This window comes from Pelophylax lessonae (assembly GCF_965119305.1).
Source record: "Pelophylax lessonae genome assembly, chromosome: 9".
Taxonomy (NCBI): Eukaryota; Metazoa; Chordata; class Amphibia; order Anura; family Ranidae; genus Pelophylax; species Pelophylax lessonae.
Genome location: NC_138776.1, coordinates 106,700,897 through 106,712,881, shown reverse-complemented (window position 1 = coordinate 106,712,881; position 11,985 = coordinate 106,700,897). Strand labels below are relative to the sequence as shown.

The 11,985-nt window shown below is 44.7% G+C and overlaps 1 protein-coding gene across 2 annotated transcripts in view; it reads right to left on the bottom strand.

Moving 5' to 3' along the window:
• Nucleotides 1–2,071: 2,071 nt before the first annotated feature.
• Nucleotides 2,072–11,985, bottom strand: part of TMEM52B (transmembrane protein 52B) — a 40,507-nt gene continuing 30,593 nt past the window's right edge. For both annotated transcript variants that reach the window (XM_082269544.1, XM_082269543.1), the window contains one exon: nucleotides 2,072–2,303. In XM_082269544.1, coding sequence (XP_082125670.1) covers nucleotides 2,089–2,303 — 215 coding nt within the window. In that variant the 3' untranslated portion in view covers nucleotides 2,072–2,088. The remainder of the gene's footprint in view (nucleotides 2,304–11,985) is intronic.

The window sequence follows — 11,985 nt, the reverse complement described above, 5'->3', positions numbered from 1 at the left end:
GGGTGGTGGAGCGCAGAGCTCTGCGCTACAGTTACGCCCCAGAAGGCCGTCTATCGGCGCCTCTGCGGGTGGAAAACCCCACCCCCATAGGCACCAATGAGACGGGCGCCCCTTGTGGGCAAAAATTTTTTTTTTTTTTTTTTTTTTAAATCTTTTTTTTTTCTTTTTCTTTTTTTTTGGGGGGGGGGGGGGGCGGCGCCCCTGCGCCCCCTATGGGCCGGCCGCCACTGCTGCTGTATACAATAGTTTGTGGACTAAACCCTACAGACTAAATAATATACACTAATGTTGGTTATTTTCACCCAAGAAATTCACAAAAAAATTTAGCAAAATACATTTTGGCCTATATTTATGAAGAACAATTATTTATTTGCATAATTGCATAACAGAATCGAAGAAAAACATGTTTTTTAAATAATCAGTCTTTTTTTGTTTATTTAGCAAAAAATTTAAATACCCAGTGGTGAATAAACACCACCAAAATAATCCTTTAGCTGTGTGAAAAAAATGTAGTTTGGGTACAGTGTTGTATGACCACGCAATTGTCATTCAAAGCGCAACAGCACTGAAAGCTGAAAATTGGCCTGGGCAGGAACAGTCCCTGGTATTGAAGTGGTTAAGCAGTTATTGCAACATTTTTTTGGGATACATTTTTTACATAAACGACTAACCTCAGACGATTGAAAGGTTCACCCCCCCTCCATTCATAGAACACTGCTCATTCATAGAAACTTTAGTACTGGCTTCTATGAATGGAGCAGCTGAATGGAAAGGGTGGACATAGTTGAGCAGTCTTGATCACTTCTTATCAAAGATCCTTTTTTTTTTTTTTTAATTTAGGAACTCCTCCTACAGGTCAATCTAAAAATGACTACATTGAACAAAAAAAATGAAACTTTTTTTAACATTTCTAAGAATTAAAAAACATTTTAACCACTTGCCAAACGCCCACAGTATATTTTCTGCGGCGGTCAGCCCCATACGGGCAAAGTGACATAGTACTACGTCGCTAGCCTGAGAGCCTCTAGGGGACGAGCGCGCGCCGCCGGAGGCGCGCTCCCGCCCCCGCTCGTTCCCGCGTGTGACCGGTGGACCCGATGTCCGCAGGTCACTCGCGATCTCCCGCTGGAGAGGGAGAAAGGCAGGCGGGTGATGTAAACAAAGCTGCCTGTCATTCTCCCTGGTGTAACTGCAGAGATCATACGATCCTGCTATGTAGGATCGTATGTCTCTGTGGTTACATCACTAGCCACACCCCTTTACAGTTAGAAGCACGCCCCTAGGGACACACTTAACCCCTGCATCACCAATAAAAATAACCCCTTCCCTTTACAATAACAGAGCATATGTATAGCACTGATTACTGTAGTAATGTCACAGGTACCCCCAAAAGGGTCCGATCTGTCCGCCGCAATGTCACAGTCCCGCAAAAAAAAAAAAAAGCAGATCACCGCCATTACTCGTTGAAAAAAAAAACAATAAAAATGACAAAAATCTTTCCCGTAGTTAGTAAATGCGATAACTTTTGCGCAAACCAATCAAAATACATTTATTGCGATTTTTTTTTACCAAACATATGTAGCAGAAAACAAATTGGCCTAAAATGTAAAAAAATTTAGATTTTTACATTTTTTGGGGGGAATTTCATTTAAAAAAATGTGAAAAATATTGTTATTTTTTCAAAATTGTTACTATTTTTTTGTTTATAGCGCAAAAAGTAAAAATTGCACAGGTAAACAAATACCACCAAAAGAAATCTCTGTTTGTGGGAAAAAAAGGACGTCAATTTCATTTGGGTACAGCGTCGCACGACCGCGCAATTGTTAAAGTCACGCAGTGCCGAATCGCAAAATAGGGGCTGGTCTTTGGGCAGCCAAATCCTCCGGGGCTTAAGTGGTTAAATGTGTATAAAGATAACTTTTTTTTTTTTTTTTTTTTAATCAAATCAGGATTTGAGGATGAGCAGGCCCAGGGATACGTTCTGTACTTTCTGGTACAGAAATTACGGCTAATACAGTCCTGCTCTCAGATTTTTATTTATTTTTTGCTAGAAATAAAGCCATGGTTTTGTTATATTAAAAATGCCCTCTATGGTATGGGTATCTCATTTCTTTCTTCAGGGACAGGGGCAAGAATGCAAGGCTTATGAGTACTGCGGGCGACAGTGAAGCGACTCATCCGCAAGGCCTCTTCATAGCATGGTGGGGTTTCAGGTCCCACAGTCGTCAGCTGAGGTGGAGGACCATGGGAGTGTGACACAGCAAATATCCTGCGGGCAGCCGGGCCAAACACTGACTGCAAAGCTGTAAGCAAAAAAAGATACAGAGTTTAAGAGAGGACACCTTGGCACATTATCAATGCACTACTTATGGAATTTTATGGTAGTTTTAATTGTGCATTTCATATGAGGATTCCTGCCAAAACCTGCATAAGCATATAGATTGTTAGAAGGAGTCAATGAGGAAGTTAGCCACTGATTTATAAGTACTGTAGTAATATTATATTGCATATTGTCTCACCTTTATCCTTTCCCTGCTGATAGTGTGTCATAGTGATCTAGCACTCTGCAACCAAGCAGAAAGAGTATTGCCTGGTTTGTGATTAGCATTCAGGTTCAGTGGTAAGCAGCACGAGATGACAAGCATGCTTAAAGCTGACTACCTTGCCTTAAAGTGGTTCTAAAGGCAGAACGTATTTTACCTAAACGCACTCTTTGCATTAAAGCGGAGTTCCACCCAAAAGTGGAACTTCCGCTCTTTTGCTTCCTCCCCCCCTCCGGTGCCAAATTTGGCACCTTTCAGGGGGGAGGGGGGAATGGGTACCTGTTTTTGACAGGTACCCTTCCCCACTTCCAGGATATGGTGCCACGGCACCGTCCCTCGGAAGTTTGGCCCACTCCTCCTTCCCCTGCTGCTGAGCCAATAGGAATGCGCAGCATGCTTCACGCATGCGCAGTAGGGACCCACTCGTGAAGCCACAAGGAAATGGAAACATTGGCTGCAGTGCCGACATCGCTGGACTCCAGGACAGGTAAGTGTCCTAATATTAAAAGTCAGCAGCTACAGTATGTGTAGCTACTGATTTTTAATTTTTGGAGGGGGTGGAGGGGAAGGCGGAACTTCGCTTTCAGGTAAAAAAAACCTTCTGGGTGGCACAGCCCCCCCAGCTCCCCTTTAGTACGCCTGAGCTCCATCTCAAACCAGTGATGCGCATTAAAAGCCGAAACCTTCTGGGTGCCACAGTCCCCCCAGCCCCCCTTTAGCCCCACTGAGCTCCATCTCAAACCAGTGATGTGCATGAGAGCCAGAAGCTCTTGGGTCTCTCTCTCCTCATTGGCTCACACAGCATCAGGTGCAATTGGCTTCTGTTGCTGTCAATCACAGTCAGTGAGCCAATGAGGAGAGAGTGGGGGCGGGGCAAAGCCACGCTCCGTGTGTGAATGCACAATGTCCTATCACAGAAGCGCAGCTCTGGATCGAGCCTGTTAGAGTGCCCCCATAGGAAGAGGCTTGCTAATGGGGTCAGTCAGCAGATGGGGTCATTCAGCAGATTCAAAAAGAAGAGGATCGGGTCTTCTCTGTGTAAAACCACTGCACAGAGCAACTCCAACCTTTAGAACCACTTTAAAGCTGACTCTCAGCAATGCCTTTTATTCCCACATTTGTTGCAAGTGTTCCTCTCCTGTGTTAAAGCTGATTACAATTTCCCGCAAACTTGCATCTCCAAAATATAACTCTTTGAAGTTGCATCAGCTTTCTTGAGACCACCTTAATTTCCTGTCTGATCAGCTTCTATTATCATTTCCATCTCCTCATTATCTGTACTGTTATTGCCTACCTCTCACAGCTATTGGATTTCTTCATCAACAATTTTGTATCTTTGGTTCCACTAACCAGTAGAGCAGGGGCTAATTAATTTGGGCTGCTAAATTTTTCACAGGCTGCTGCTCTGCTACTTTTCCTTTTTCTGGTGATTTCCAGAACATAGTGCAAGGGAGGACAGAGCCAATCCCTGGGGAGGTGTGTGCCCAGAAGGTGGGAGGAGAGTCCATAAATATTCTTAAGCAGTGCAGTTAAAGTGTAGGGCAGTGTTCCTGAGTGCAGTCTACTCCAGCAGACCCCTGTTGAGGGGTCCTGCCCTCCTGCACGGAAGAAAGCCAGTCTGAAGACACAGAGGTCCCAGCTAGGCTTAGCTGAGGGGCGTATTTGCAGAGTAACCCAAAACTCCGGAGGGTCAGGAAAAAGCTCACATGAGCCAGTGGGAAGCTGTGGGAGAGAGTCCAAGTTGTCCAAGAGGCAATGTGAGTCTTCATCTCCCGCATTGGGAAGAGCCTGGTAGAAATCAGCAGGAGGCAACCAATGATTCTGTGGCTGAGTAGGTACAAGACTCCAGTGCTGCAAGAGTGACTGTGTGGTGCTTGAGTCTCTAGGAAGAGGACAGGTCACATGCAGCATAGAGTTTCTTTGGGACGTTCTGCTGGGAGTGCAGCCAGAAGTTCTGCAAGTACAGCCAAGTAGGGGTGAAATTCATTGACTGTTGTACACATGCAGCCGAGGTTGTACAGATTTCAAGTGTTGGGCAGGAGCAGCCAAAAAGTTAGCAGTCCTTAAGTTTGTTCAAGTTCATGTTTTGCAGTCCCAGGGTATCCCATGCTCCCAATTCCCAGCCAAGTTCATTGTTCTCCAACAGAAACCCCAAAAAAGAAAATCCCTAAACTGATTTTAAAGCCAGAAGAAAAAGGCTGAAAATACTGTGTGTCTGGCTCTGTGTGCTCTGAAGGGGGAAATATGCCTACATTTTGCAGTGGCTCTTTAGGGGGTGCACTACACTGAAAGAAACAGATTACACTGTTAAAATGTGCAGCACCCAGTGGCCAGCAGGGTGGAGCATGCAGTGGCATAGCGTGGGTTGTCAGCGCCCAGGGAAAGGCAAGTAATTTGTACCCTCTAACCCGTGGACTTTTAGATACCCCCACCCTGATCACACTTGTAGATATCTCACCCCACACTCTAATCACACCCCCCAGATATCCCCAATTCCTCCACTCTGGGCACACCCCCAGATTCCTCTTTCCCCCAGATTCCTCCACTCTGATCACACACCCAGATTACCTCCACTAGGATCACACACACCGATTTCCTCTACTGTGATCACACACACCGATACCCCCCTCCATCCTTCCACTCTGATCACACCTCCAGATACCCCCAGAACCCTCTACTCTGATCACACCTCCAGATACCCCCAGAACCCTCTACTCTGATCACACCTCCAGATACCCCCAGAACCCTCTACTCTGATCACACCTCTAGATACCCCACCAAATCCCTCCACTTCAATCACATCCCCAGATCCCTCACCAGATCCCTCCACTTTGATCACACTGCCAGATCCCCACATCCCCATCCCTCCACTCTAAATACAACTCCAGATCCTCACAGATCCCCCTACTCTGATCACACCTCCAGATACCTTGACAGATTCCTCCACTTTGATCACACCACCCAAATACCCCCCTCCTCTTCGCACACAATTCCTCCACATGTCACTGGTACTGCAGAACCAGGGACAGGAGGGTTAGCTGTGTCCCATGCAGGCATGCAGGCAGGAGAATATCTCCAGCAGGATTTCGGGCGGTGGCAGCAACTGAAGCAACCAACTGGGAGGCTCCTCCTCCTCTGCCGGCCACCCAATCTGACCCCCTCCTCCCCTTAGTCCCACTGCCTGCACACACCCTGGGTTGGGATCTGCCCACCGCTGGCCCTATCTGCGTCCCTCTAAATGCATAGTTGCCAACATTTGAAAAAAATTTCCAGGGACACTTTGCAGCACAGTTATCAATTACTTACCACACCCACTTCCCCGAAGCTCCGCCCACTCCGCATAATTAATCTCCGCCTACTTATCAGATTATAGGGTCTACTTCATAAAGAGAGAATTACAGGAAATTGAAAACTTAAGGCCAAAGTAGCAGAGTTGGAATAATTCTCCCATTCAGCTGCACTACTTCTGCCTAAAGTTTAAAATTCTCATCACAATTCCCTGCAATTCTAAAGTGTGAAATGTGCTCAGGTGTGACCGTACAAAAAATGTAATATGTAAATATAAATAAAGTGCAAGGTGTAAATAAGTATGATTATACTATCTGCTATAATTAGGTTTTATCGTACTTATTTACACCTTGCACTTTATTTATATTTCCATATTACATTTTTTGTATGGCCACACCTGAGCACATTTCACACTTTATTCACCTGTCTTTGAATTCAGCCCTCTGTAGGGTGATAATTTTCATTTACATAAAACAATGTAGCATCCTTTCCTTCCTAACACATTACCCAGTCCATACCAGTATAGATCCTAACACATTACCCAGTCCGTACCAGTACAGATCCTAACACATTCCCCAGTCCATACCAGTACAGATCCTAACACATTCCCCAGTCCATACCATCCTACACATTACCCAGTCCATACCAGTATAGATCCTAACACATTACCCAGTCCATACCATCCTAACACATTACAGAGTCCATACCAGTATAGTCCATACCAGTATAGATCCTAACACATTACCCAGTCAATATTATCCTAGCACATACCAAGTCCATACCAGTATAGATATCCAGCATGAGATTTTTCCCATTGAGGATTGAGGTCTGTTTTCATTTTTTTGAGCAATATACATACATATATATATATATATGCACACACATACACGGATATGTACACACATTTAACTATATATATGTATCAATTAACAGGTGTATAAATTATATCTATAAAAAAACATTATTGATAGTAGTAATTAATGTAGTGTGAGGCCTCCAGCTTGTCGGAAGGTGCTTTGCCTCCCCCTGCTGGCGGATTTTGGAAAGTGCACCATGCTGACACCCTGCCTTCGGTGACACGTTAAATTTGCGACAGGCGGGAAGAGTGAGCAGGCACAGAGAGAGAGACAATCTGCTGCCAGAACTACAACTCCTAGCTGGGGTGAGAGCGACACTGTGTGGCACAAAATTAAAAAAAAAAAAAAAAATTTTTTTTGTGATTTACATTGTCCCTGATTAACAGGGACACTGTAAAATACCCGGGACATGCTCCGGGATTGTCCCGGGAAAAACGGGACAGTTGGCAGGTATGTAAATGTTCCCTGGCTGACCACACCGGCTGCCCCTACCACTACGCCACTGGGAGCATGCACATCTGAAGGGATGTCAGGGATGTGTTCTTTTGTATAATAGCATAGAAAGAAGGTTGCTGTAACATTTGCAAGAGCTGGCAAAGACCAGTAGACAGACCCAGCGATGTTGTCACTGGCTCTCAAAAGAGGTATTTCTTTAAAAAAATTATTTGATTGAAAAATGTTATTTCCATTACAGTGGAACTCCACCCAAGGGAGAAAGTTCTGCTTTAAGGCCTCCTTCTTCCCTCCTCTTTACGTAATGGCACTTTTTTTGGGGCTGGGGGGGGAGTGGATACCTGGTTTTAACCGATCCCCGACCGACTTCCGCTTGGAGTGGAAGTTCTCCCCCCACTCTCCCTCACTGCAGTCTTCTAAGACACGTCACAGGTCCCTGAAGACTGTGGGACCATCCACAAGGTGCAGCGCGGCTCAGGCTTGTGCAGCGGGCAACCTGCTCTGAAGCTGCAAGCTGTCACCGCCAGGTACCCACACTTGAGTTACCAGCACTGGGGATAGAACACGGATGGAAAGAATGGCTCCGGTGAGCACAATGCTGGATCCTGGGACAGGTGAGTGTCTGTTTATTAAAAGTCAGCTAGTACAGTTTTTGTAGCTGCTGAGTTTTAATAAACACCAATTAAACTGGAGCTCCTCTTTAAAATTTCTTCGCTTTGCTCATACAGGGTACAATATGAAGGATCTCCTAACTGCCGCCCTTTTCAACTGCACATGCCCATTTTCTTTTCATTCCCACACCATTCCATTTGAGGATCAGAAGCAAAGAGAAATACCAAGTACTTGCGGGAATGGAGGCCATGTGATTCACTCCCATATGTCAGTGCTGGAGCGTGGTGATTGGTCGCTCACGTCACCATTACTGTGACATGGAGAAGGTAGGAGAGCTCTGTTTCAGTACATAATAACAACATGGAACTTATACAGAGTTGGAACTAAAATAGACTCGGCTGCCGAACATCACTGAATTCAAGAATGATGGAAGCCCTGAGGCCGCCAGCGTCCTAGCAACCAATGAAGATTACCTGCACAGCGTCCTTGAAAACTGTGCACATAGCTGGATTTGAAAAAGAAGTATGTATAGGACATGTTTCTAACATACATGAATTTGTCACATTTACCTACATTTGTCATATGGTGGCACAGACACTCTTTTAAAGAGTGTTTGTGCCACTCTTAAGGCCTCATCCACACGGGCATATGAATGTTCCTAATACGCTGGATGTTTTCTGCCAGAACTTGGCAGAAAAAAGGCCTCTGATGTTGTGTATGTATGCGCTTTTATGTGCATATGTACATGCGTTTAGCACGTATGATGTTGCGTTTAAATGCATTCTACTGGCCAAAATATCAATTTATTCTGGCCATTGAAATAGAGTTACGCTTACATGCCGATTTATGTTTCTGAATGTTTATATGCGTACACATATAAATTATGCTTGTAAGCTCCTCCCAGAACGCAGCTTTGCTGCATTTTTTTTAAAGTGGTTGTAAACTTCCCTTTTATGTTTGTACCCATAGGTAAGCCTATAATAAGGCTTACCTATGGGTACTGTAAATATCTCCTAAACTTGCGCCGTTTAGGAGATATTTTCTGTATACTGCGCCATTGACGTCATCCGCACATGCACTCTGGAGGAACGGCTGACCCTGCTGTTTCTTCAGAGCCCTGTGCCATGACCAGCTGCTTCCACGCATGCGTAGGAATGACGTCACGCGGCCCCAGGCAGAAGCACAGCCGGAGTCCATGGACCCGGAAGGAAGATGGCTGAAGATGCATGCTGCCTCCAGCAGGGGCAATGAGGGCTTCGTTTGCAGGTATGTGTCATATAATGTGCTAGTATGTGATGCATACTAGCACATTATGCCTTTACTTTGCAGGTAAAAAAACAAAACAGACTTTACTTCTTCTTTAATGCCTCTAAACGCTGCTCTTAAAATACTACTTTACCACTGGAAGGACTGGTAAGTACTATAAATATACTCCAAGGTTCCTTTCACATGGGCGCACTCTGCTTTATTCAGCAGAGGACTTGTAAGCAAATCTCCTGCTGAATTGAAGCAGGGTGGGGTAGAGGTCACTTTTGAGATAAGAAATGCCAATTCAGTAATTTTTGTCCTCATTTTGACAGTGGACTATGGTGGAGGCATGTTGGAACTATGGACCGCCAAATGTAAACAGAATGGGGTTGATTTACTAAAGGCGAATAGACATTGCACTTTGGAAGGTATAGTTGCACTCTGCAATCCAAAGCTTATTAATTGAGCAGAAGCTCTGCTGACTTCCAGCATCCCATTATGTTCAAGCAAAAATGCTGTTTTTTTTTTATTTTCCTTGCATGTGATTGGGTATTCTTTGTAAAGTGAAGCTTTACCTCATTTACTAAGCTCTGAAGCAACTGCACATTACCAAGTGCACAGTCTAGTTGTCTTTAGTAAATTAACCCCAATGTGTCCGTTTAGATCAGGCTACCTCCAAACTGTAACATTTAGGTCTGGGAAAAATGGAAAAGGACGCACCTGGAGGTTGGGCGATGTAAAAGGACACAAGTCTGGATTCTGATTAGGTCTGCCTGTCAGTTTTTCAGGAAAGCTCACCTGGAAGATGCCTAACAGGCTGCCTTTAACATGTTTATTTAGCGAGGGAGCCGCTTTAACCACTTAAGCCCCGGAAGATTTTACCCCCTTCCTGACCAGGGCCTATTTTGCGATTCGGCACTGCGTGACTTTAACGGACAATTGCGCGGTCGTGCGATGCTGTACCTAAACGAATTTGACGTCCTTTTTTCCCCCCACAAACAGAGCTTTCTTTTGGTGGTATTTGATCACCTGTGCGATTTTTTGATCATGCGCTATAAACAAAAAAAGTGCGTAAATTTTGCAAAAATAACAATATTTTTCACATTTTTTTTTATATGAAATTCCCCCCCAAAAAATGTAAAAATCAAAAATTTTTAACATTTTCGGCCAAACTGTTTTATGCTACATATGTTTGGTAAAATAAAAATCGCAAAAAGGGAAAGATTTTTGTCATTTTTGTTGTTTTTTTTTTTTAACGCGTAATGGCGGCGATCTGCGATTTTTTTGCGGTACTGCGACATTGCGGCGGACAGATCGGACCCTTTTTTGACACTTTTGGGGTTACCAGTGACATTACTACAGTAATCAGTGCTATAAATATGCACTGATACTGTAAAATTACACTGGCAGTGAAGTGGTTAACTTTTTTTGAAAGGGAGGGCTATGTGTGTCCCTAGGGGCGTGATTCTAACTGTGATTGGCTGTGGCTTGATGTGTAGGAACAGTGATCAACGGTCCTACATAGTAGAACCGTATGATCACTGTTTCTACACAGGGGAGAATGACAGACGGCTTGTTTACATTAGCCGCCTGCCTTTCTCCCTCTCCACTGACGATCGCGAGTGACCGGCGGGCGATCAGGTCCGCCGGTCACACGCGCGGGTGGGTCTGTGACCGTGCGGTAGCGCGCCTCCGGCGGCGCGCGCTCGCTCCTGAGACCCTCACAGGCTAGCGACGTAGTAGTACGTCGCTTTGCCTGTGAGGGGCTGACCGCCGCAGTAAATAATCGTGCGGTGGTCGGCAAGCGGTTAAGGCTGTTCTAGGTGATAATGCAAATATCAGGTGTGGGATGCATAGAAATAAAGAATTTGCACATCTCAACCCATTATGCTTAAATGAAACAAACTCATTGCTATGGGGATTTGTGATGGAAGTGATAATGTGTGGAAACCTTTTGATCTAAGAAGACAATGCTTTGTATATACAGTGCCTTGAAAAAGTATTCATACCCCTTGAAATGTTTCACATTTTGTCATGTTACAACCAAACATGTTAATGTATTTTATTGGGATTTTATGTGATAGACCAACACAAAGTGGCACATAACTGTGAAATGGAAGGAAAATGATAAATGGTCTTCACAATTTTTTACAAATAAATATCTGAAAAGTGTGGCATGCATTTGTATTCAGCCCGCCTGAGTCAATACTTTGTAGAACCACCTTTCCCTGCAATTACAGCTGCAAGTCATTTTGGGTATGTCTCTACCAGCTTTGCACGTCTAGAGAGGGACATTTTTACCCATTCTTCTTTGCAAAAAAACTCAAGCTCTGTCAGATTGGATGGAGAACGTCTGTGAACAGGGGTTTTCAAGTCTTGCCATAGATTCTCAATTGGTCTGGACTTTTAATGGGCCATTCTCACACATGAATATGCTTTGATCTAAGCCACTCCATTGTATCTCCGGCTGTATGCTTAGCTGCCACCACCATGTTTCACTCTGGGGATGGTGTGTTCAGGGTGATGTGCAGTGTTAGTTTTCCGTCACACATAGCGTTTTGCTTTTAGGCCAAAAAGTTAAATTTTGCTCTCATCTGACCAGAGCACCTTCTTCCACATGTTTGCTGTGTCCCCCACATGGCTTCTCACAAACTGCCAGCAGGACTTCCCATGGACTTTTTTTCAACAGCGGCTTTCTTCTTGCCACTCTTCCATAAAGGCCAGATTTGCACGACTAGTAGTTGCTCTGTGGACAGATTCTCCCCCCTTAGCTGTGGTTCTCTGCAGCTCAGTAGCTGTGGATCTCTGCAGAGTTACCATGGGCCTCTTGGCTGCTTCTCTGTTAAATGCTCTCCTTGCCCGGCCTGTCAGTTAGGTGGTTGGCCATGTCTTGGTAGGTTTGCAGTTGTGCCATAATCTTTCCATTTTCAGATGGTGGATTGAGCAGTGCTCCATGAGATGTTTAAAGCTTGACATTTTTTTTT